Here is a 27,599-nt window from a genome sequence, read left to right on the forward strand (position 1 = left end):
TGCATACGTATGCCCCACATTTTAGCATGGTAAACGCGATAAAACAATAGAACGAAGCAAATGAAAACATTTTAACACTCACTTTTTCTTTTCCCTAATTACAATCTAAAATATGAACCCTTGTTGTAAAAAAAACAAAGTTGTCCTTTAACAACCACTGTCATATACAGCAGTGGCTTTTCACATCAAGGACCATTATTTATTCAGCATTTGAGCCACAGACCACCATTTGATGAGATGTACAGTAGCCTCTCAGACCCAAAACATATACGATTTTGTGAAGATTTTGTTCCCACAATTCAATGCTGTTTTGATGTGTTGCCATAGGATAGATTGATCAAAATAACAATTATTCTGCATTCTCTAATTGTATAGACTTTACTGTAAATTAAGTAATACAACTGTTTAACCATAATTTAACTCTTGAGAGCATACAGAGCATAAGTTTCCCCTTAAAATGTTAAAAAATAAAAAAAGAACAAGATATCCAGCATGTACACTTTGTTAAGAAGTGAGTTATTTGTTGACTTTTAGCCTGGTCGGGGCTGATGTTCTGCGCGCCAGCACCGATGTTATTGTCCCGGCAGCGCCTGTGTCTATTAGAGAGAGAGAGGACTGCTTATCTCTCGGGTGAAGTCAACCACAATAGGCCTCGTCTGGCGGGCGCGGCGCACGGGGTGACAGAGACAGATGCCACATCATTAAGGAATATTAGTGGGCTCTGCCGAGCAGACCCGGCTTCCACAAGGCCCCGGGAACAGTTCAATAAGAGACAACATCACAGAGAGAGAGACACAGACAGAGACAGAGAGATACACAGAGAAAGAGAGAGAGAGAGAGAGAGAGAGAGAGAGAGAGAGAGAGAGAGAGAGAGAGAGAGAGAGAGACACACACACAGAAAGAGACAGATAGATACACAGAGAGAGAGAGAGAGAGACAGAGAGAGATATACACAGAGACAGAGACAGAGAGAGAGAGCTACAGAGAGAGAGAGAGAGAGAGACAGAGACAGAGACTGAGGCCCCGGCTACACGGAGCTGGATTGTTGCTGGATTGTTGATATCTAGACACTTTTTTGTAGAGACAGAGACAGAGACAGAGAGAGAGTCAGTACTAGCCTGGAAACCAGACAACTCTGCCATTGCAACAAAAAAAAAATGGTCTGGCACCGCTCAGTTGTGATTGAATTTTGCTCCCTCCGAAGTAGTGAGGGACCAATCAGTGCTCAGTATTATGCAAATGTGGGGCGGGTTTATCACAAGAGGCATTTTTGTTAATTTGGACCTTGGAAATGCAGGTTCCAAAATGGGGGGTCCGCGGGCTGATAATTGTCAGTTTGGGGGTCTTTGACATGAAAAAGTTTGAGAACCACTGGTCTAATGTTCCCCCGAGAATATAGGTGCTGGGATGCAAGTGGTTATCAAAAGTGGCATTTAAAAGTTTTAAGCGTATATTTAGATCCGCTTAAAACTGTTCATAACGTCCCATCCCAAGCAAGGACCTTCAAAACCCCACTGCAAACTGTTGGTATGTGACGGCTATTTTCAGTGAACGCTAGCTCTTGCAGACACTCACAAGCCAGCTATAGCTCAAGTGTCCAGCCAGTGCATTCAACAAGCTGTGTAGTGAACTGTGGAATTGGGAGTGAATTACATCACAGAGGGATCAGATATCTAAGCTATCAGGTCAACAACGAGGACCACTGGCCGGGCTGCACTTACCTATACACCACAGAAAATACTGAAGTAGGGATGGGACGATATGCAAAATTCATGTCACGATTATTGTGACCAAAGAAATTGCGATTTACGATGTTATCGCGATAATCATAATAGCCCCAACATCCATTATCCTGGGGTAGAATGTTTGCCAAAAAATAGCAGATCTACAACCTCACAACATGTCGCGATGCGTTGTGAGCTTGTAGCTTGTGAGCCCAGGATAGCATTGAAATGTCCTTGAGCAAGACACACAAGAACTAAACGCTTCCCATGAGGTAGCTTCCACCATCGGTGTCTGAATAGGGATGGAGTTTGAAATACAAGCCCATTACAAACTAGATAACAAACGTATCGAGAACCAGTAGCAATAAGCTTTGGGCTTGTCAAGCCTGTCGTCGAGCATGGCGGCCCATGACGACGCGGTGCGATGCGATGCGATGCGACCGTAGATCGTCTATTTTCGGAGAGCGTTTGCATATTATGACATGATGATGCCCTGAGTAGGGATGCTACGGGGTTCACGCGGGTTAAATTTGTCAAAACGAATCTGAAACGTCAAAAAGAGCGAGCCTTTGCCTGGAAGCCATAAGACACGTAGAGAGCACGCCGCATGCGGGGCACTCATCAAAGACAACACAAGCTACAGTAGGCTAAATATTTACACGCCGTGCCTCAGGGACCAGTTGAGATTATGGAGAGGAGGAGGGAGGGAGGGGCTCCTGTAACAAGATCAGAGGGATTGTCAACTGGTAATGCAGGCAGGTCCTGACAAAGGAAAACATCAGCACACCCAACCGCAACCACACACACGCGCGCACGCACGCACGCACGCACGCACGCACGCACGCACGCACGCACGCACGCACGCACGCACGCACGCACGCACGCACGCACGCACGCACGCACGCACGCACGCACGCACGCACGCACGCACGCACGCACGCACGCACGCACGCACGCACGCACACACACACACACACACACACACACACACACACACACACACACACACACACACACACACACACACACACACACACACACACACACACACACACACACACACACACACACACACACACACACACACACACACACACACACACACACACACACACACATTGTATTACTATACTGTACTTGTGAGGACATCAACATTGTAATAAGAAATTGCAGAACCACAAGCTCAAGTTGTGAGTTTGCGACTGGCTATTTTCTGGCCCGTGACACCGGATCTAAGTATCAACGGTAAATGGTGCATTTTTATAGCGCCTTTAACCAATGATACAGTGATTACAATGATTGTGCCACCCATTCACACAGACATTCATACACGGATGGCGGAGGAAACCATGCAAGGCACCAACCTGCTCATCGGGGGCAACTAGGGGTTCAGTGGTGTCTTGCTCAAGGACACTTACCACCAACTCTGGGGGAGCGCAGGATCGAAGTAAAATTTTGAGTTATTTATACTTTACTTGAGTATTTCCAATACTTTTACTTCTACTCTACTTTAGTTACTAGTTACTTTGCAGATATAAATTATAATATTGTAAAGCATAAATTAACCACACCAATTTAGCCCTATTTTATACCTAGGCTATTTTCAAACATTTCAAACATTTTGATGCCAACACTTTCATACTTTTGCTCAAGTATACACGCACACGCGCGCACACACACACACACACACACACACACACACACACACACACACACACACACACACACACACACACACACACACACACACACACACACACACACACACACACACACACACACACACACACACACACACACACACACACACACACACACACACACACACACAAAGCCCGGGGACGGGGCAGGCCTTTGCATACTATACTCAGCCCCATGTCTAATATCCTCACAGCGGAGGCTGAATGGCGTTATTCACCTGCAAGCTCCATTGTTATTCAAATATACGGCATTGTCACCGTGCATAAAACCTGCCATCAGCCCGGTGACGTTTTTATCCACAGCGACTTAACAGTACAGCTCAGCATCCCTGCTCAAGGTCCTGCGGGGGACAGTTACTAAGTACATTTACTTGAGTCTTGTAGTTGTTGTTTTTTAGTGTTTAGTGTTTTTAAAAAAAAAAAATTTTTTGGAAGCTGATGACTTTCACTCCACTACATTTTAAATAGAAATATTGTACTTTTGACTCCACTGCAAGGAAGAGACTCTTGGGACTAAAACATACAAAACATATATAGTATAATTCTCCATCCTTATATCAAATGTAGTGAAAATAGCCGATCTACAAGCTCACAACGCCTCGCGCTGCGAGGTGTAGAGCCGGACCCGACTTTGAGAAGCGCTGCTCGAGTCCCAGTCTCTGTAACCAATGAGCCGCCCTGTCTAGTCCAGTCCATCCTCGTCATCATCAGCCTCCGTGGACCCAACTTGTCACATTTATTACAGAGGTGTATGGGGAATAGAGAGGTAAGTTATCATTTCTGTATTATTACGGGGCTTCCATAACTGTGGGATTATAAAACTCAGTGCCATGACTCGTTCAATCATCATACATAACAGTGCAGGTCAGCTGACCACGGGACTTCAGATCGGATCAAAAGTGACTTTGACCTTGGACGGCGTGTCCGTTGTGTTCCATCCATCTGTGCTGCCACAGACGCTGAAGCTTCATTTATATGCTGACCGCCGGCCTTCAAGCCAACGTGTCGTATTGCAGTGCTGGCTTGAAAATCGGTTATTTTCGGCAAGTCACGCCATCTCTGCGCGATGGAGCGTAAATCGAGGTTCAGGATTTCTTTGTCGTTGCATCTTCTGGCAATGGCCTAGGCCAGTGGTTCTCAAAGTTGGGTCCAGGGACCCCCAGGTGGTCCTTGAGGCACAAAACATTTTTCAGATGGGGGTCAAATACTGTACATTAATTTGAGGGACCTTGAAATGAGAAACTGGAGAAACACCCTAGACAGGCAGTCGGGGGTGGGCGTGCACGGGGAGAGTACAGTAGCATATTTCACAAGCGTATTTATTTCGTTTTCTTTCCTGGCCTGTTCATTCATATGCCTGCTTGTCTGGGAGAAGCAGCTAAATTAAGCTCGTCTCACAGATTCTCCAGACAGAGAGACAGTGTTTATGCCAACATAAACTGTACAGCACATAAACTGTGAGTGAGCTGACATCTGATATCCAAGCCAACACACAGGCTGTATGTACACAAGCACCAACCCAGCAGACAAACAGGACCAGCTGGACAGATGGAGCCCAGAGGCTTTCTCTTAGCGACTGACTCTGTATTCATTCATTAGACCCTCGTCAGCACAACCAAGGGTCACAGAAGTATAGCTTATAGCGAGAGAGAGAGAGAGCACAACAAGACCTGCTCACTGCCAGCCAACCAGACACACAGAACCGAGACAAATAGAACAGCAACTTCCTGTATCTGTGTGTGGGCACAGGCGTAATTTCAGATAGAAATAGGGGTGGCAAAAAAGTTACCATGTCCCATTTCTAAAATAGCGTCGCCAAGCGACACGCTGAGAGCTTGTAGATTTGGATCTTTAGCTTGTAAATCCACTATTTGGATCAGTTTTAAAACACTGATCAAAATTACAACGTGTCACATTAGATGGACAGGCATAGATTGAGATGATTAATCTGCAAAAACAATTCAGAGCTGGGGACAATTCATCAAGCACTTTACGCCCATATTACCATTCTTCAAAACCTAAGCCACGCAATCTTCACAACATTCTGACTAAAATGGCTTTTTTCAGATGGACGAATCAGTATTTATCTTCTTTGTTATCGACCTTTCTCTGTCCAAGAAACGCCCTCTGGCGAGCTCTAGAACCAGTAAACGTAGGATGTTCGCAAGATCTGCCGTCAGCCTGTGCACTTACTTACTTTGGGAGGGCATTTTGTGTACCATTTCGCCCCTTGTTGCGAAGCGTGGGCTGGGCGATCTTCCTAAAGTAAGCATATTTGACACAGACTGCACCATTCTGAGCCAATCTACAAGCTCTCAACGTGTCACTATTAGGGATGGGACGATATGAAAATGTCATATCACGATTATTGTGACAAAATAAATCGCGATATACGATATTATCGCGATAATTAAAATCCATTATCTTGGGGCGGAACATTTGCCAAAAAATAGCCGATCTACAATCGCATCCCGCCGCGCTGTGAGCTTGTAGATCGGCTATTTTTTGGCAAAGACATTTGATAAAGTGAAAAAAACTGTATCAAGTACCTATATTATAAGTACCTTTTACCAATTATAGAGGGTTTAAGTGGTACCGGATATACAGCTCGGCAAATAAAAGGTGAATTGATCCCAGTGCATGACGGAGGGCGATATCACGATCAATTAAATCTTTGTGTTTTTTATCACAATAAACGATAATATCGCGTATCGTCCCATCCCTAGTGTCACTATGCAAGCTTGTAGATAGTCTATTTTTGGAGGTTTGACACATTTTGTCTACAATGTTTGTACCTTGTACTGTACCTATTTCTACATTCAGAAAACGCTACTATTGGTAAACAACTGCCAGTACAGCTGAAGCTAACAAACTAAAAAAAAGCTGGGCCTGATGAAAAAGGGACAACCCGCCACGAGACCACGGTCTGTTATTGCATTTCATATCGCCATTTCATTATCCATCCATCCACGCACCCTATCCGATCTAACTGTACTCCGTTCTCCAAATAATGGGAAAACGGGGATGCAATATATTATTTGTTTGCCGGTTAGATATGGCTGTCATTAATCTAACTTTTGCACGTTGTCGGCGGAGATATTGCTGACACGCACTCATTCACGGCGACAGACCTTACGGGTCTGATTTTCTGACTTTTGTGTGAGCGCCACCAGCAAGCAGCTAAGTATAAATCAGCCGTTAAACGTTCACTCAGGGTTTTTGCTGTGTCAGTTATCCCAGAGTTGAGGTTCATAATAGCGCCGCTGTCGGGTGGAAACCTTTGACTTTTCAGGAAATGGATAGGAAAAAAAGAACCTGCGTTCCAGTGGATCCAATGTACCGTAGTTACTAGTGATTAGTGATGCGCGGGCCGACCCGGTGCCCCCACCCGCCCGCCAACCCGCCCGCGTGCGGGTGGGTGGGTCAAGGTTTGAGACTCAATATTGGCGGGCGGCGGGCGGGCGGGTTATCACCACTCTCATGTGCAAAAAATAAATAAGAATAATCACCTGTTCTTATTTGCCTTTTATTCTTAATAAGAGTAGTCCTATAAGAATAAGAATTTAATGTTTGAATACGAGCATGAGCGAGCGAGCATGTTTTAAAATGCGCCAGAGAGGAGCGAGGTTTCTCCTCCGCTCCTTGGTGCGAGGACCGTCCCAATTCCGCTCCTGTTGGGCCCGCGAACCGCATTTTGCCAACATTTGACACAACGTGAGCACAGCAGAAGAATGCACAAACAATTCAGCAGGATTTCACTTACCGTATGTGTCTCTGTCATCCACACAAGTCCGTTTATAGCTAAATACTTTGTGTCGGGTAAGTTATAGACTATAACCAGCCAGTCAACGGATACGATTTGAAACACAACTTTCGCAAGTGAGAAGGATTTTTTGACTGAATGAACCAACCACGCTCGCCTCGAGAATTAAAAAAAGTATAAAAGCTATTTGAGATGTTTATAGATTAGAATCTTTACACACCTGCTCCCAAATAATTAATTATATAATTCCAGTTCACTGCGCATATATTATGTAGGTCATTTCAATTAAGCTCTCGCACTCAATTGTGTCAGCGCTCGTCTGAAAAGAGTCGAGCAGCTCCCGCCTCCCTTAGTTTAAACTAGGTTATAAAATGACATATAGGCTAGCCTATATAGAATAGATTTTCAGCCAAGAAGTGAATGAAAACGTAGGCCAGTGCTTTCTTATTGTCCATGCTGGATTATTATTTCTTCAAATTGACTGCATCCATCCTGGATCACACAATAAGAGGTAGGCTAACATCCAGGTCTTTATTATCCATCATGCTTTCAAATCAAACAAAGTAATCACTCATAGGCCTATGTGTGATGTGTGAGACCAAGTTTAACATCTTAAACATCACATGCTGCGCATCCAAAGTCAGCCGCCTCTCCTCCTCTTTCCTCCTCCTGTGTGTCTCCGCTCTCATATAGGCTACTAAATTGAACAGCCTTTCGGACTTTAAGTCACTCGGACTTTAAGGCCATCGGAAAATCACCATGCGCCCACCTCGAGTCGCTCCCATGATCCCATCTCTCCAATCTGGTGAATCAATAACCAACAGAATGTAATATTGTCCGTCTTTTGCTGTCTGCGCTGTATAAATATGATTGACATAAAACCTGAAACGCCATTCTTCCCCGACGATGCCCCAGAGAGAATGAACGTCTTTGAATGAATGTCTTTTAGGCTAAACCCCAATTTGAACAACACGTTTGTTTATTTAGCCCATGACAATATTGTGCTACTGTAAACCTTTCTGTAAAGCGACGTTGGGTACTTAGAAGAGCCGTATACAGATGAGCTATTCTGGAGATGATATACCATCTTTTTTTTAATTGCGGGTTGCGGGGCGGGCGGATTCGTTGATTTGTATATTGTTCTGCGGGGCGGGCGCGGGCGGGTTACGTTTCGTGCGGGCTGTGGGTCGTGCGGGTTATGAAAAAAACCTGACCCGCGCATCACTAGTAGTTACTCTTTAGTCACAAGCTCTGGTTGATACTGTTCATTGGTTGAAAGTGTATAAAACCCAAAGACACACTTTCAGTTCACTTAAAATCTGTATTTAATAAAAAAGAAAGGTAACATAACAGATCTACAAGCTCACAAAGATCAGATATGTTTGCTACTCATGTCACACTGTAGTACTAGGGTCTTCAACGTTTTCAGTTCAAGGACCCCTTAGCTGAGAGAGAGATGAAGCAGGGACCCCCCTCTATACATATTGTTTAAATGCATGATGCGTATTTTCATCGATTTCATAGATAGACTCATAGACTTGTTTGACAGCACTGTCATCAGTCTATGTTGGATTCGTGTTTTTAGTTAACTTGACCTTTCACTCTGTACTCGGTCTACTCTTTTTTTACCTCTACACCAAACCTATTTGCAAAAAATTGCCGATCTACAAGCTCAGCTTGGAGATCTGCTATTTTTGGCTAAAGTTCTCCTCAGAATAGGGATGTGAAGGTTCAAGTTGTTAATTTAAAGAATGGTCCAATCACAACGATTAGGCGGCCCCCCTGTAGTATCTCTGAGGACGCCCTAGGGGTCCCGGACTCCGTGTTGAAGACCCTTGCTGTAGTATTTAAATGAAGAAGCAGGACATTAATGTATGGGGAGAAACAAAACAAAAACAAACATTAAGACATGAAACGTGGAGATACAAGGTTTCTGCCCGACAGCGACGATAAGTGACTTGCAGAGAGGGACATGCGAGGACAAAAAGAAGATGTTCACTCCGTTTCTCTCCTCAGCGTATTTGTCTTTTAGACAGAGATAAACTGCAGCCTTTTTATTCACTTGCTGATGGTGGGGAATTGTTCCTCCCCCCCACTCCCCCTCACACATTTTCCTCAAATAGACGGCCACAAAATATCCTGCTGCACGCGAGTCCAGCCCTCCCATCTTTCTTTTTGTGCTTTTACTTGACTTCCTCCTAGCTTCCTTCCCACCATTTTCCATTCTTCCTTCACTGTCCCCTGGCCTCCCTCTCTACCGTTCTGTTCAATACTTTATGGTTGTTCTACAGCGGCCCGTGTACTGTCACGGTAATGGCCCAGCCAGGAGCTATAGCAAACATACTAGCATCTCCCATCCCATCACATTAACTCTCACAGCAGCAGCTGCGACGTAACTCACTGCTTATAGAGACGTGTGTGCCTGTGTGTGTGTGTGTGTGTGTGTGTGTGTGTGTGTGTGTGTGTGTGTGTGTGTGTGTGTGTGTGTGTGTGTGTGTGTGTGTGTGTTTGTGTTTGTGTGTACTTTCAGCTAAGAAAAGATTCAGGTTAGGTTGAGTGGCGAGGACGTACAGTATATATACGTACGCCATGTCCGTGATTCGCTGGAAACACGCTCTCCTGCAACCCGCAAACGATCCAGGACCACAAATCCCTGAATACAATCGGAATGACGCCATCCCAACCAGTGTTGTACCCGAACGCGTTCAATGAACGATCGTTCATGAACACGTTCATATTTTGGGCGAACGTGAACTGAACGTTCTTTGTTTCCGCTTGACGAATGTTATTGTTGAACGCGTTCATTCTCACGTCTATGAACGGTGAACTTGAACTAGTTCATGTTTTAAGTGAATCCCAACATCTATCGGCCCGTCCACCTTCATGTTGTGAGATTTGGTCAAAACAAGCTTTTTTCTGTACAGACCCTAACTAAAGAACGGATGATCGTGGATACAGTATACAAGTTCTTTCCAGGTGAGTGAGAGAAAAGACGACGCGCCACCTGGTCATGTGGGTTTCGTTTACATCATGGCCACATGGCGCGTTCCTGTTGCCGGCGAAAATAAGTTAAAAACTCTGAAAAACCTGCCAGTGGCAGATGAATTCATTAATGAATACCTGCACAGAATGAGTTAGAAACCTCTTTGGTGGAAGCCAAAAAGGCCTCTATGCAAGAGAAACCCTGTATAACCTTGCGTGTTTGTAGGTCATGGTCACAACCTTGTAACAGGTTCATACTTGACACATCATGTTCCCATGAAGCCTCTCTCTGCAAATTAACAGGAGTAATCCTCAATCTCCCTGCTAAAGATCCCCTCTTGTAAAAGAATAATAGTTACAATAGTTACCTACACCTCCCATGAGGGAATTTCAGCCTTTTCAGCCCAACCCAGCTGATTCGCTGCCCACAAGGAGCACATGAGCAATTAGGGGTTAAGAGTCTTGCTCAGGGACACACGTCGACATTGCTGGCCTGGCCTGGCATCGAACCTGGGACAACCAGGGGCCCTGGTTCCCCAGGCGGGCTCCCTAACCATTCAGCTATGGCCGCCCCAACACTAAAAATACTGCAAACCAGAAAGGCCCCGTTTAGGGCCCGGTGATTCCAGGATGGTATTAAAGTGGGAGAGGTCAGTGGGGCTTTTCTTATATAATTCAGCTTGTGGGGAAGATACTGGTGGTGTTAGACATCATAATAGTGCCACATGCCCTGTTGGCTATTAAACCTTATAGACCATGCTTTAATAGAATCCAAACCAGTTCAGACGCCGGTGTCTCACACGCACAGCCTGCTTCCCCAGGTGTTTGTTCCAAAGTAACGAGCCAATTTATAGTATGGATAAAGGGGGGTGATGGCATGGAATCCACATGTTCCCCCGGCGCTTATAACTCGCTCACTTGTCGAGCCGCAGTTTCGTGTCCGACTGCGGAAAGCCCCTGCCGCCTCACCTGAGTGACAGTCGCTTATGACAGCCATTTTGCTGTGGCCCACTTATCTCTGTCATACCACAGGCAAAGAAATAGCTAGAGAAGGAGGAAGAGAGACAGATAGAAGAGAGAGAGAGAGAGGAGAGAGAGAGAGAGAGAGAGAGAGAGAGAGAGAGAGAGAGAGAGAGAGAGAGAGGGAGGGAGGGAGAGAGAAAGAGAGAGAGAGGAATCCAAAGACAATATAACTCACAGCACGGATTATGATACAAAACCCCCCAGACTGAATATTTAACCCCCTTGCCTTTTTGATAAGCGATAGGGGGGGATTTTGAATGCGGCAAGGAACTCGATTTAACCCCGCGAGGGGATGGCGGGGGGACAGTCGGTAATGTCCTACAGGCTTGCCCTTGGTGATGGCCGGACACCACCACCCCGGGCCCCCCCTCCAGCCCCCCCTCCTCAGACAGTGTGGGGCTGCCTGTCTGTGAGCCCTGATAGAGAGCGTTTCCATGCTAAGTCATTACACACGGAGCACGGCCTAATTACAGTGAGATGGCTCCCCATGTAACCTGCCAGCAGGGTCAGTGCTCTTAGAAGTGATGGCATTAGGGGGACCGCAGCTACACAAACCCTGGCCCAGAGATAAGAGAGACGCCAGGGAGGGGGGGATGTCTTTAACATGCCATGTCAGCGTGTGTGCGTGTACTGTAGTGTTACTATACTTGTAAGGCCCAAAATCAATGGTCTAGTTACGTTCGCTGGAAATGAAGCCACTTCCGGGTTCTAGTCTAGGAACAACGAGATAAGGAAAAGACGCTCAGTGACCATGGCTATGCGCCATGACACTTTCGGTGGCAAAACTCGCACCAGAAGTTCGATGAAGTTCGACTGGTTATACAGCGTGAAGACCCGCCCTCCAGCCAATAAATAGCATTCATTCGATTCATTTTCCGTGTTAATTTCTGGAACGGATATAGAAGGATATTGCGGATTTGCAATTGCTAAAAAATATGCTTCATTTACGGTCTGTAGAAACCAATAGCGTGACGCTGTCCATATATAATGAACCTCCTTTCCTCCCTTCATACCTCTCTCTCTCTCTCTCTCTCTCTCTCTAACCAGGTAGAGTAACAATGGGAGCCGGCACTAGACTGCTGGACAGGTGCTGTACTTGTCCATGGTCAACAACATCACCGGGACACTTCCACACAGCGCACCAAAATCCCCACCAAACTGGCCAGTTTCCATGGAAACGTAGCACTTAATGACCCATAACAGAGACCGGCCTGAAGTAGAGGCAGAGGAGAGAGAGAAAGACAGAAAGACATCTCGTGGAACAAAGAAAGGCAATTTAGTATCGGAGGACAGCGTGAAGCACGATTATGTCGTCAGTGTAAATGATCATTAATTTCCCTGTGTCCAGCTGGGCCAGATTAATGCCTATCTATTGTCTACTGGAGCAGACAGAACCCAGGCTTAAACGCAAACGCAGGACACCACTGGCAACACTATGCATATAACCACTGTACTGTATGTATACAGAAAGAATAATGTGTGTACATACAGCACTGTACTTTTACTTGTAACAGAGTATTTCTAGATTGCATATTGATACCTTTACATTTGTGTACTTTTCCCACCACTGGATATTTGGCATTCAACAAGAGGCCAGCACAGCACAGTGTGTGCAACATGTGTCTCATAAGTCCCCTAGCCCACCTTCAGCAACATGTGTCCTGTAACTCCCCCAAGCCCACCTATAACACATCACACCACAGCGGATCAGCGCTGGCTGTGCCGTGGAGGTGGAAAGGGAAGTGAGAGTCCCCGGTGCCGGCTCAGCGGATGACCTGCTGCAGCTGCTCTGGGCCAGGGCGCCTCTGTGCCAAGGCGGGACCAGCGTGCTGTTACTCCTCTCTGGGTGAGGTTCAGCGGGCACCGCTGAGAACTCCTTATGGGTGTAATTCTAATCTACAGCCTGGAATGGCCTGGTTTCAGTGGTAAGTAACTGAGTATATCGTCGTTGTCGGGTGGAAAGCTTTTATGTCCAAAACCGTTTTTATACATCATTTAAAAAAAGACGATTAGTGAAAATAGCCGATCTAGAAATTGTGCTTGTAGATTGGCTATTTTCACTAGTTTTGTGCTACAGTTTTGTATCATAAGGCAGTGCTTTAATTTACAAAAAAACTAATTTGAAACTTGGAGCTGCAAGGATTCTGCCGTTTTTCAGTACATAATACCTCTGAACGTACTGCACCTCAGAGGCAATTATTGTACATTTTACTCCACAACAATTATTTAACAGCTTTAGTTACTAGTTACTTTACAGATTTTACAAAACCCTATTTTTAAACTTCGGCCATTCTAAAATAGCAGAACGTTTGAGTACTTTTATTTTGGTACTGTAAGTACATTTTGTACTTTTACTCAAGTGAAAGTTTGAATAGAGGCCTTTTTATTATTTTTATGTTGTGGTATTGCTAACTTTTACTTAAAGTGGAATTCTGTAAATTTTTTAGTGAACAAACTTTTATTTTGTTCAGTCTCTTTGGTATAGTATGTTAAATTGGTTGAATTTGGTCTCCCTGCTTTTCTATTGAGACATTTAGCTTCTGTCTACCGTCTAGGTTAGACAGTATCTCGTATCTCGGGTCAAAGATCGTGACCTTTGATACGATCCAGTTTCTGGTTTGACACCAATTCAATCTCTCTCCTGAGCATGCAGGCAGGCTCTTTTAGCACAGAGGTAAAAGTCATTTCCAGAGGTGTAAAGTAACTACTAGAGATGTTACCGATCAATCGGCAATGGATCGGATCGGGCCGATCAAAGCGTGATCGGCGATAATCGGTGGTTTAGATCAAAAGGTAAATTCACCGATCCGATCCGATCGGTGCATCCGATCAACCAGCCGTTCAGTATGCCCACTTGAGGCCATTTTGGGGTATTGATTTCCACAGTGCTGAAGGAATAATTAGTTACTGCTATGATAATAAATACATAGTAATGCTGGTAAATAACTATAAGGCAAATATATAAATGAATTCATGAGTGAATTAATTATTTAAAGTTAAAACATTAACATTTAGAAAATATAAATAATATATAAATAATAACTTGATCGGATCGGTGATTGATCGGTATCGGGTGATCAACCTTTTGTGATCGGTGCTCGGTGATCGGTTCCAAAAAACCTGATCGGACCATCCCTAGTAACTACGTACGTTTACTTAAGTACTGTACTTAAGTACACCTTTAGGTTATTTGTACTTTACTTGTGTATTTCCAATTTCCAAAAATGTTACTCTACATCTCGGGTCCAAAATAAATACTGTACTTTTACTCCACTACATTTATTTGTAAACTTTAGTTACTACTGTAGTTACTTTGTAGATTTTGATCACTATTACAAACCTACAAATAACGAGCCAATACATTTAGGCCATTTGAAAATAGCCGATCTACAAGCTCAAAATGCGTCACGATGCGATAAAGGACATTCTGCATAATGAGTACTTTAACTGTTGGTATTTTAAGTACATTTTGATTCCAAAATGTTTTACTTTTACTTTATTTTGAATTCCGGACTTTTACTTGAAACACTGCTAATTTCAGTACTTCTGCAGGAGACCCGGGTTCAAATCCAGGTGCACAACAACAGTAAAGTTACATAGTGCAGCTTTAAGTAAAACAAACTCTGAGTAATTCTTCCAACCTTTGCCTGATTTGCACACATCCGGGGCAGTAATGACTCTCATCAGCACCAACACAGTGTTGTTCAGTTGCTAAAAGGCTGCAATTTCACCCCTCTTAGCGTGAAGATCATTTACAAAGAACGTTGCTGTCGGGTGGAAACCTTGTACTGTATGTCCAAAATGTTTTTTAGAACCACACCGATCTACGTGTCGTGATCGCCACGCGTTGTGAGCTCGAAAGATGAAGTCGGGTATTCATTTATGAAAAGAACTGTCGAAATATCGTCGCTGTCAGGCAGAAACCTTGGTAAAGCCCTGCTTCATCATACAAGACTGTCGCACAAAACTAGTGAAAATAGCCGATCTACAAGCATACAACACCTTGCGATGTGAGGCGTTGTGTACATGTAGATCGGCTATTTTCACTATTCTAAATACATTTTCAAATGATAAATACAAAACGAACGGTTTTGGACATACAAGGTTTCCAACCGACACGACGATGGAGATAGGAGGTTCCTGCGCGACAGTGATGATTTACCAAAAAGCTAACATTTACAGATCCATTTCACACACACACACACACACACACACACACACACACACACACACACACACACACACACACACACACACACACACACACACACACACACACACACACACACACACACACACACACACACACACACACACACACACACACACACACACACACACACACACACAAAACGATATCAACAGAGGTGTTACAGGGATCAGCTTAATTATTGAAAACACAGACACGGCAGAAAGCCTGCAGACTGTGTTTGTCTTCAGCACTTAAAGTGAGGATGAAGTTTGGTCACACACACCACGTAAACTAAACTCCAAGGAAAGTGCCTCAATTGCTTAAAGGGTCTTTCAGACCACTGCGCCTTTTCTCAGCAACTTTCTAATGCAACGATTCTCAATCCGTGGCCCAGGGGGGCCAGGGGGCCAGAATATTGCAAGAGGGACACAAAGCAACACACCTTTAGCTTGTAGATCTGCTACTTTCACAATTTTTGTATTTGAATCCTGAAAAGTATAGACTAACAGTTTTGGACATAATGAGGTTTCCATCCAACAGCGAAGATATTCTTAGAAGCGAACGCTTTCCAAATTGTCAAGTGGGCCCTCATGCTTTCATTTACGCTCCATCATACAGTACAACAGTCAGTGTTGTGTGCCAAAAAAGATCGTAGATTGCGGATTGTGATCTTGCAGAATGATTATTTTAAGTAAAGTCTTAATATGGTTTCATCCCGTCGAGAATCTTTGGTCTAAACTAGGCTTCAATTAGATCATCTACGTATTTTAGAACAGAATAGTCTGGAATAAACTGGAAAATGCTCCCCCACTGACAAGAAATGATCAGAGGCTCTTAGGATGCAAAAATAAAACAAATATGAAATAATGTTTCTAAATAAATAAATGTTTTCACCCTAAAAGTTTTCGTCGGTGTGCTTTTTCTGTTTATTCTGTACTGCAATGCTGGCCTTTTGCACCATGGCTCTATATTTGGTAAGTCTTGAGTCGGGAGCGCAAACACTATTTAAATAGGACCGAATAGCAGCTCATTAGACAACAAACTTGTCAAAGCATAATAAACGCATGGTAAATAACTGTCCGCCACGGATAACTGGGCTGTGAGCGGCATGGTATTAAGAGTACTTGTTGAGAAAATAGAAAGTAGTGGTATAATTTCTTTTATGCTTTCAGACGCTTTTGTGGACGTGACAATCCTGAATCGCTCCTATGTGAGAGTCAAAATGGCCTGAAATATTACTTTGAGTGGAAATTTCATTGGATTTAGACGGAGAGAGGAACGGCAAGTCAGAGACACAGAAAGGGGTCTTCAATCCCCCCAAAGTTGTGTGGATTAAGAGAAGACAACGTTCAAGTTGGGCCTGTCAATCAGCATTTGTGCAGAAAGGTCTTTATGAGAGCGTGGCAATCAATGTCTCGAACTACAGCTTCTCTGTGAGGACTGTTTACTACTACTGTATGTTATCGCACACGCACACACATGCACACACATACACACACACGCGCACACACAGGCACACACGCACGCACGCACGCACACACACACAAACACACACACACAGGTTTTTTGACTGCTCTTCATTGAGTTACTGGATGCAGATGCAATGCTTTGTCTCCTTCTGAGTCCAAAAGAACAGGCTAATCCCACTTCCCAGCAGCACGTAATTAATGACAAAGTAAAAAAGATCCCAACAAACAAACAAAAAAAGCCTCCTGAGGAAGGCACCTTTCTTCCTTCCTCTGGTGGGACTGTGATGGGCTGCTGCAGTAATGAGCTCTGCATGTAGAGTATGTGGTTGACCTCAACCTTGACTGAACGTGCGTCACACAGCCAGTTATGACTAAAAGCGGCTAATTTGAGTGCAGCCGTCCACTGGACTGAGGCAGACACACTATTACTGACTGGATGACAAAATGCTGTTTTTAATGGAACGAAAGGAACCGAGTGATGAGCCACTATTAGCTTGAGTTAAAGCTCCTGAGAACAAACCCAGTGGTCCAGGCGTGCTAGACTTGTGAGAGGCAAATGTCCCTCACAAGCACTACTAGGATTTGAAAATTAGACGTCAATTAGACAATTTCCTGGTCAATTTACAATTTGGGCATTTAGAGCAGACGCTCTTATCCAGACTGACTTAAAGTAGGCAAGGTAAAACACATACTGTACATCAAATGCAGAGAGAGACAGTGTAGTGTAGTGCCTCAGTAATCTAGGATTCTAGGTAAACCAAGAATCTAGCATCAATCTAAACGATCTAATACCAAAAAAAATCTGTACTAGGGATGCACCATCGGTATCGGACAGATACCGGACGATATCAGACGATATTTGCCATTTTTGGGCAATATTGGTATCGGCAAATAAAGCTGACATTAAAGGGCCATTTCACCTCTGGGACAACCCGATCTTATTTTACTGTTGTTTGGGACACGATCAACACAATCCTGAGTTTCAGCATGTACTAGTGATGCAAAATGCATCACTAGTCATGCTGAAATACTAAAATATCTAAAAACACAGATTGAACACAAAAAATAACTCAGGATTGTGTTGATCGTGTCCCTAACAACAATAAAATAAGATCGGGTTGTCCCAGAGGTGAAGTGGCCCTTTAACCGACCTGCATACGTGCATGCATGCATGCATGCGCGTGTGTGTGCGTGCGTGCATACATGCATGCATGCGTGTGCGTGCGTGAGGTGAGGTGAAGCTTTATTGACTGTTTCTGCTGAAGTGTATTGACTGAGGTGTTGGGTGGAGACTTCACAGCAGCGCCACACATTTAACAGAGGATTTAACATTGAAGACCCCCAGGGGCTGCTGTATGCAGCACTTCCATACCATAGGGTCCTAAACAGCCCTCCAACCCACCTACTGTGTAAAATAATTGCTCTGTAAATACAGTGTATCGCGTCGGATAAAGAGGGTGTTTGCTTCTCGGTAACAGCAACATATGATTCATCATTCAATAGAGCAGTGGTGTAACTAAGTACATTTACTCAAGTACAGCACTTAAGTACAATTTTGAGGTATTTGTACTTGAGAGAGATGGGGAGAGACCCACAGCAAAGGTCTTTGGGATCGGGATTCGAAGCAACAACACGCTGTCAGGCATCAGAGCCTATGTGGTATTTGCCTGGACCGCTAGGCCAGCATGCGCCCCCTATTTGCGCCCCCCTAGTTTTGTAATATTTTTGAGCGGTGCAAACTGCTCCTACATTTCACTTTGTGTGTATTAGCCACTTTGTGTGTATTAGCACAGATCTCCATGTATGGAGGCCTGTGGTCTTACACATAAAGTAACTGACGTCACAGACAGAACGGCCCATACAAGGAGATATGCATGTGTGTCGTATTTGCACCGCTCACTTCACACCGATGCGATTCTTTTGAAACAGAATCAATTGTTTTATGGTCATGATTCACCAGGGGCTTGGATGGCTTGGTTTCAGGCTTAAAACTAGACTGCACTCTGTCGAGGAGCCAACTTGCTCCTTGTGCACTCATGGCCATGCATGGCCTACATGTGCACCAGCAGAGCACGCAAGTACAGTTGTCTGTATGTATGTGGGTGGGCAAGTTGGCACTCTGCTGAGGTGCCAACTTGCGCCTTGTTATTTATATACCGTATCAGGTCACCAATAATGCTGGTCCCCTCATTGGCTGTTAACTTGATGGTCACCTGGAATGCTGGTCCATGATTGGCTACGGGTGTAAACAGACACAGATACCCGACAGGGACGCCACCGGATGCAGTACTTGCGTGGTCTGCTGGCGCAAGTAATTAACTAAAAAGATGCAATTGGAAATTGCAAGTGTGGTTGCCTATTTTATTGTCTGGGTGGCCAAATTGTCATGTGAAGCTTGACCAATCCTCAAGCTTATAATGGTGACGTCACCGAGAATGCTGCTTCCTGATTGGCTATGAGTTTACCCAGAACAAAATGATGACGTCACTCTGTGGGGGTTTGACCATTGGATGTCGTCACCGGATGCAGCTTCCTGACCACACTAATAATAACTAATAATTAGTGTTGCCTATAGGGAAACACACTATTGTTCTGTTCCGAGTTTTTGGGGTGACTTTTAGCCAATGAGGAAGCAGCATTATCGTGACGTCACCGTTATGCTGCTTCCTCATTGGCTAAAAGTTACTCTATAAAGTAACCCCATTGACTTGAATGGGAACATGCAAAAATGGCAACCACCCTCGCAAGTTCACAGAATTGCATCTTTCTAGTTTATATATATATATTTTTGGAAATCTCTATGGGAAAAATGTATGGGTTTTCAATCTGTGGCATCAAAATGGCTGCCACACACTGCCCCTTAACCTCGCTCACATTCAAGATGCCTTTAAAAATAGCTTAATATAGATATAAACAGCGGAGGGATCAGGCTGAAACCTTGGCCAAATATAGGCATGTCATACGTCATGATGACATCATAGACGACAGCCATTGAGTCACTTACAGTATTTACAGGCTGTGAGACTGGGAATGTACTGCATTAATCTATCATTCACTTTCTCAGGCAGTTAATCAAGCAATCTAGTTATTCTGCAAACATGGTCAAGGACAAGAACAAGCCCCGAGGAAAGATGTCCTCTTATGCTTATTATGTCCAGATCAGCCGACGGGATCTAAACAAGAAGAATCCCGGGCAGTCGGTCACCTTCGCAAACTTCTCAAAGACATGCTCAGAGGGGTGGAGGGACCTCAAGCGCGAGGACAAGAAGAAGTATGAGGACATGGCCCGGACCGACATGGACCGCTACAAACTGCAGATGAAGAGCTACGTTCCTCCTAAAGGCTCCAGGAAGAAGAAGCTGAAGGACCCCGATCACCCCAAGAGGCCAGCCTCAGCGTTCTTCGTGTTCATCGGCGAGAAGCGCGCCAAGATCAAGGAGGAAAACCCCGGCATCAGCGTCGGGGACATCGCCAAGGTGCTGGGGAAGATGTGGACCGAGCAGAGTCCCGAGGACAAGGCTCCGTATGAGAAGAAAGCTGCTGAGTTCAGGGACAAGTACAACGAGGAAATGGTAGCTTACCGCGAAGCAAAGAAGAACGAGCCAAAGAGCGTTGCCGCCAAGAAGAGCGCACCCAGGCGGCCAGCTGCTAGGAAGGCCGTCGTCAAGAAAGTCAGTGTGGACGAGGACGATGAATATGAGGATGATCAGGATGATGAAATCGAGGGCAGAATGACAGAGGATGAGGATGATGAAGGAGAGGAGGAGGATGACTCCAACGAGGAGGATGACGAAGAGGACAACTGGAGGAGAAGCTCCAAGTAGATTGGAGGGAGGCGACCTTCTGGTGGTCTCTTTCTAAGAAGCAAGAAAAACTAAACCTCCAATGCATTTCTTGATTGTAGCGTCCTAAAAAGTGGAGTGTTCTAGGGGTCCACAGCTAGGATAAAAAACAACAATAAAAAAGCTTTGGTGGAAGCCTTGGATTGTGTGGAGGTCTGGTTGTGTACAAATGTTTAGCAGCTGTGCCGAGTGTGTGTTTGCACAGGAGGAAAGGGACACTTTTCTGAGGCTCCCATTCAGACACACAGCAACAGCAAGCTGGGTTTTTTTTTCTTTTTTTTTTTTGCCATCTTTAATGTGGAGCTTTAAAAAAGCCAATGTTCAACATGAAGCCTGTCTTGTTAAAATAAAATAAAAAAAGGAAATTAAAAAAGAAAAAATAATATTATAATCGTATAAAATCTTGGCAGAATAGTACAGACAGATACACTTAAATAAAAAAATATATAATTTCTGTGGAAATTGCTACTGGTTAGCTCAGGGCTTTTCATTTGGCAAATGTTGGCGTGTCTTTAGGTTTCTATTTTTTTTTTAATGTTTTTACAGTGTGGTTCTGCAGGAGGAGAGCCATTATGAGCGTCTGTCTGTCCAGAGCTTGCAAACTGCTGGACCAATCGTAGTCACATTTCTTCAATAATGATAGTCAATGGGCCTCTGATCATGCTAAACGTTGGCCACACTTGGAGTGACAAGTCATACAGTACATACGTCATAGATGGCTGATGTCACATGCTGGTAACTTGAAGTCTGAGAAGTTCCCTATTGGAGACAGCTTTTGTGGATACTGAGCTCCACATTATTTACTAGTTTTTGAGCGGTGCTAAAAGCTATTACATCTGGCTTTGTCTGTATGTATGTCAATCTTGGCATTGGCCAAGCTTCATGGGACACTTAATGAAATTAAAAGGCACCGCTCACCACTTTTTTTTTAGGCCTTCGATCGATGAAGTGCTAAGGATCACTGTGACGGTCAATCGAACAATCAACACTGTGGTCCCGAACAAGACTGCAACAAGGGTTGTCATGGAACTGAAGTGAAGCGGCGAACAGTCAACACCAGCGTTCTCACTTCATTCACACACCAATGGTGGCAACTGTCAAGCTAACACCATCGGAGGCAATGCGAGGTTCAGTGTCTTGCCCAAGGACACTTCGACATGACAGGAAGAGCCGGGATTTGGACCGCCGACCCACGGATCATTGGTCGACCTGCTCTACCTCCTGAGCCACATCCTATCCTGTTTTACAGCAACCCGAGCACATTCTTTGAACCCTAACATTGTGGGAGACCCCTTGTCATTTCATCTAGTGCCAGCCTCAGTGGACAGATTGTAGGATAGGTTAGGTGTAAGGAAGGAGCAATGCAGTGTTGCAACTAGAACTGCACTCTGTCGAGGTGCCAACTTACATCGCCCCTCATTGGCTGTTAATGATGAAGTTGCAAGAAATGCTGGTCCCTGATTGGGCTACGGGCTTAAACAAACACAGACACCGACATACGTACACAGCAGCCGAACGCAGTACTTGTGCGCTCTGCTGGCGCAAATAACTAGACTGCATGAGGTGCAAATTTGCGCCTTGTGCAATTGTGGCCATATGTGGCCTACTTGTCCGCCAGCAGAGCGCACAAGTACTGAGTTGGGTGCTGTCTGTTTCCGGCCGACAGTACAAAGGCAGGGCCTATGGCCAATGAGGGAGAAGCGGTCTTGGTGACGCAACCACCAAGAAGTGCGACTTGATATAAATAACAAGGTGCAAGTTGGCACCTCGAGAGAGTGTCAACTTGCCCACCCACATAGAGTACATACAGACAGCACCAAACACAGTACACTCCAGTTTGAGCCACCATGCCAGGCGAGACAATAAGTAAAGGAGAGGAAATATTTTGAATCTTTAAAAAATATTAGGGCTGGGACACAAAAAAAAAAAAAAAGAAAAAAAAAAATATATATATATATATATATATATATATATATATATAATCAATTAGAGGCTTTTCAATTAATTAATCAAAATTAATTGCATGTTTAAATGCACATAAAAATTAGATTTTTTTTTTCAATTAAAACACATTTTGTTATACGAGTGAGTCAATGAGTTTTTTAAATCTAAATTTCCAATTTTCCAATCTTATCAGCTTCTCCCATTGCGTGCACTGGGGTTTGTTGTCTTTCGGTTGGTGTACCGGTATGATCAACCAGTGAGAAAGGTTCTGTGGTGCAAAAACTAAGTGTGATTAAAATGTGTTTGTAATAATAATTAATTAATCGAAATGAAGTTCCAGCCCCAATATTATATACACACACATATACAAATTATTTTTATTTCAATTAAAATTTGTTGCCTGAGGTGCAGCCAGAAAGACACGCGTTGTTGTCGGGTGGAAACCATGTCCAAAACCGTTCCTTTTTTTATTATTATTTTAAAAAACAAGTTAAAGTTGTGAAAATTAGTCTCGCGATGCGAGGCGTTGTGTGCTTGTAGAGCTGCTATTTTCACTAGTTTTGTGTGACAGTCTTATATGATGAAGCAGGGCTTTACTTTACGAAAGAACGTACAAATTTGAAATGTGGTTTCTGCCCGACAGTGACGATATGAAAAATTCTACAAATGTACTTTATATTGTACGTTTGCTTGTCTTTTTCACTTTGACATGAATCCCTCATATCCCTCACAAAACATTTTAGCATGTTTTTTTTTCATGCATTCTAACCCGCATGTGACAATGGTTACATTTGTGTATATCCTACAAAACTGTCACAGAAAGTCATAAAATCTGAGGTTTCATTTGCTAGGGGGGTGAGGGCACCATGCCTCTACTTTTGATATCTCCCTGTGGTCAATTCAATTTATTTTTAATTACTTTTTCTTGTCAATTCACAAGACCTTGTAGATGGGCTATTTTTGCTATTCGTCATATACATGTAGTAAAGGTGTTTTTGTTTTGTATGTATGTATGTATTATTATTATTATTAAAGTACTGTCTGTAGTAGGACCTAAGTGAAGTCATTAAAATGTTGCTCACCTCAGTTCTTTTTCTCAAAATATTATCAATATTATTAGTATTAGTTAGTATTATTATTATTATGGGTTTCTCCTTCATAAAGGAATTTCAAATTCTTCAACTGGATAGATTAGTAAACATACTCAACCAGGCAGATTATTAAACATACTGCCAGATTCGGTTTGGGTTATGTAAAACATAGTACATTTTCCAACCAGGGTTTGAGGTAGCCTACCGCAGATTTGTTATTTGATTATGACACTGCATCTCCCACAGAAGTACATCAGTTTGTTCTTGAGAGAAATTACACTTGTCTTCCATGACACTGTGAACATTACCAGTACTGTTGAAGAGAGTACAGCACTCTGCTCTGAAAGGTAATGATAATAATTGAATCCGGCTGCAACACACCCACTGACAATAATTCAGCCTAATCCAACCCATCTCCACACAGGCACTCTGCCCATGCCTTCTTCAATGTTCAACGTTTGTTCTATTGTTACTGCACATCTTGTGTACGGGTACATAAGAGCAGCAAAAATCTTTTCTATTCTAGAATTGACCAAATCTCTCTGCCACACTGTGGTCGGCATAACTCGGAAAGCGTCCGACCGAATGGTCTCAAACCTGTTGCCAATACATCACTAATATCTGTATGGGATCTGAGGAGAACGCACACATTCTCTGTGTCCCAAGGACCCCTGGGAGTCCCCGGACCCCACTTTAAGAACCACTGATGTATTCTAGACCGTGGGGTTGTACTGTATGTGTAAACGCAAATGTCTGACTCATTGGGATGATGGGATCTGACATGCAACAGACCTTATAGTTGACTGAAGTTGGGGAAAAGTCTGATTCAACCGAAACAGTTCAACGTGTGAACGGACTACAGTAGGTCAGGGGTTTTGAACAGGTGCTACGTAAAGGTATTGCATGTGCAACTTTTTATTATTTTTTTGTCATCAGTTTATTTTATTTTGGAGGAACATAGACCCTAACTGCTGCTATTTGTGTGATATTATAACAGTGGTATGAAATACATGTCATTATCAGTGGCCATTTGAAGAGACTTGTGCTTCAATTCCAAAAGTACTTCAAGCTTACACTGTAACTACAATAGGAGAGAATCAGCTAATTAAGACCCACAGAGTGTTTCAAGAGACACTTATGTATGAAACTAAGTCCTTTGTGAAGTTAAAGATGAGTTGTCAGGCACTACCAGCATGGGACAGCAGTATTATACCATGTTGCGGACATTCCTGTCTTGTTACTTGAGTGTTTTTGATCAAGTTTTTCAAGAACTGTGGAGGCTGTGCATATCCTACCGCTCTTTTGTCAGGCACTATTCCCAGAGCTTACAGTAAAAGCAAGCTAGTGTTTTTTTCCCTTTGCAACTACTGTACATACTGTATCTCTGTCCCTGTAATAGCCAAGAATAGGATCTTGCAATATCCTCGTGGCTCAGAACCACTATCTAACATTATTAGTCTACTACTGTAGTAGGCTATATAATCTAATATAGTATTTATTATTATTTGCGACAGTATTCGAAGTTTACTATGAGAAACGGCACATCATGTCCGTGTATGCTTTTTTTAGGGTCTATGGGTTTGGGTTTTTATCCCTTTTATGCCCATATATGGAGATCCCTGTGATGCCAGGGGAATCAAATCCCTTTTTTGCCCATACATGGAGATCCCTGATGTCATCAATATTAAGCCCATACCTGTGAATATCTATGGGTACCAGGGGTTGCCATATATGGGTAACTGGTCCGATATACATCACTGGACAGATGGCCAAAAAGATGGCCTTAGGCGTCTTACTGGTTATATATACCGTAGTATAATATAATTTATATTATACCATTATACAATATTTTACACTCTCACTGTCCCCCTCCAACCCCCCACCCACACGGTCAAGGCAGATGGCCACCCACCCTAGAGCCTGGGTCGTTGCCAGAACTTGCCACTGTCGCAAAAATTGCTAGCTCAGGGTGGAACAATGTCGGGTCTCTGCTCTGTGTGTAAAATGCCTTGAGACAACTTGTCGTGATTTGGCACTATAATAAAAATCATATTGAAATTGAATTGAATTGGTGTAGTGTACATAAGTTGAAGTCCTGAAGAAGTCCTTTGTCCATCAGTCGACTTTGAGGCTTAATCTAGAGTCTGGCCAGGGGGAGGCCGAGGCCGAGTGGTGGACATTGCTCTCGTCTTCATGTTTTTATGTATGTAATTTATTCTTGTTTTGTTTCTGTGTTGTGTCAAATGTGTGTATTGTAGTACGTGTTGCATACATGGCTGCCGGGTGGCAAGACACATTTCAGTGTGAGCTGATAAGAAAGTAATGGTACGGTATGGTACGGTACGGTACGGTAAGCAGTGGTGTAAAATAACTAAGTAGATTTATTTAATATTCAATACTCGGGTCAAAATATTCATAGATTGTATATCTGCAATTCTTTAATAGTTAAAGCATAAAATAATGGTTAAAGTGGTTAAAATCTAGAGTGACATAGATAGCCGATCTACAAGGTCACAATGAGTCGTGATGTGACGCATTGTGACCTTGTAGATCTGCTATTTTCAAAATAATTTTATACATTTGAAAACGTGTGAAATGGGATATTCTGCAAAATGACTACTTTTACTTTTGTACTTTAAATGTGTTTTGATACTAATACCTTTGTACTTTTACTCAAGTACATTTTGAATTCCAGACTTTTACTTGTAAGGGTGCCCTCACACCAAAATACCTATGAGAGTGGAATCTGCGTTCCGCCAATGCATTTCAATGAGAGTGAAGCAGTTTCATGCCAGCAGAGGATTTCTGCAAAAAACGCTCCCTTATCATTGAAATGCATTGGCGGAACGCGGATTCCACTCTCATAGGTATTTTGGTGTGAGGGCACCCTAACAGAGTATTTCTACATTGCAGTATTGACACTTTAAATTAAATACAACATGTGAGTACTTTTTCCACCACATGCGTACACACACGGTGCAGAGTAGTGTACTGTACATGCGTGGGTGTAGGTGACACACATGGATGAAGTAAGGTCTCCAGGGATTAGTGAACAACCTCTAGAGGAGACAATAAGAGGCAGTCAGGGGGTGGAGAGGGGAGAGGCCACATTAATGAAATATGAATGTGTTTACTGAATAGCTGTCATGGCAGACTACTTGAGGGCCGGGGGTGATGCGCACGCGCGTGTGACACGCTTGGGTGCGTGCGTATGTGTGCGGCACGCACGGATGATGCCTTCACCGACACAAAACAACCCCAGCCATCTTCAAAGACGGCTCTAATCAGCACACAAATTACCACAATCATAATCACCTGCAGAAGTGATCATCATCACCACCATCATCATCAAACATCGTCACGTTCTTCATCAACCCCATCTCCTTCCTCCTCCTCATCATCATCACTATATTCATCTACATTATCGCCGCTCCCTCCGTGAAACAGAATCACGCCACAGCAGGAAATTGAAGTTGGCCAGATCAATAAATACGATATAAAATTAAATTACCGTGGCTGCCAAGATGAGGTGAAAATGTGAAACTGGAGATAGGCGGGCGAAAGGCAGAGGTAAACGCCATCCAATCTAAACAGCCTCAACACACACACACACACACACACACACACACACACACACACACACACACACACACACACACACACACACACACACACACACACACACACACACACACACACACACACACACACACACACACACACACACACACACACCGTATGTGCGCAGAGCACATAATGGGCCCCGAGCCTGCATATAATTACAGACATATGGTAGGTGTAATGTGCATTTCAATCGTATACTGAGGCATGTTGTGATATGCACACCTGTTTGTGTTGTGTGCGCGCAG

The 27,599-nt window shown here is 43.7% G+C and overlaps 2 protein-coding genes across 2 annotated transcripts in view; one reads left to right on the forward strand and one right to left on the reverse strand.

Annotated features, from left to right (window-relative positions):
- Positions 1 to 27,599, reverse strand: part of cacna2d2a (calcium channel, voltage-dependent, alpha 2/delta subunit 2a) — a gene marked incomplete at both ends in the record, with an annotated part of 322,235 nt that overhangs the window by 271,791 nt on the left and 22,845 nt on the right. The gene's annotated exons all lie outside the window — the stretch shown is intronic.
- On the forward strand, positions 19,952 to 20,677 carry LOC308286334 (high mobility group protein B2-like; the record flags this gene model as incomplete). The annotated part of the gene is made up of 1 exon (XM_080727332.1): positions 19,952 to 20,677. The coding sequence occupies one exon, from the start codon at positions 19,952 to 19,954 to the stop codon at positions 20,675 to 20,677; it is 726 nt and encodes a 241-aa protein (XP_080583458.1).

This window comes from Nannobrachium achirus (assembly GCF_963921795.1).
Source record: "Nannobrachium achirus genome assembly, chromosome: 6".
In the NCBI taxonomy this organism is placed as follows: Eukaryota; Metazoa; Chordata; class Actinopteri; order Myctophiformes; family Myctophidae; genus Nannobrachium; species Nannobrachium achirus.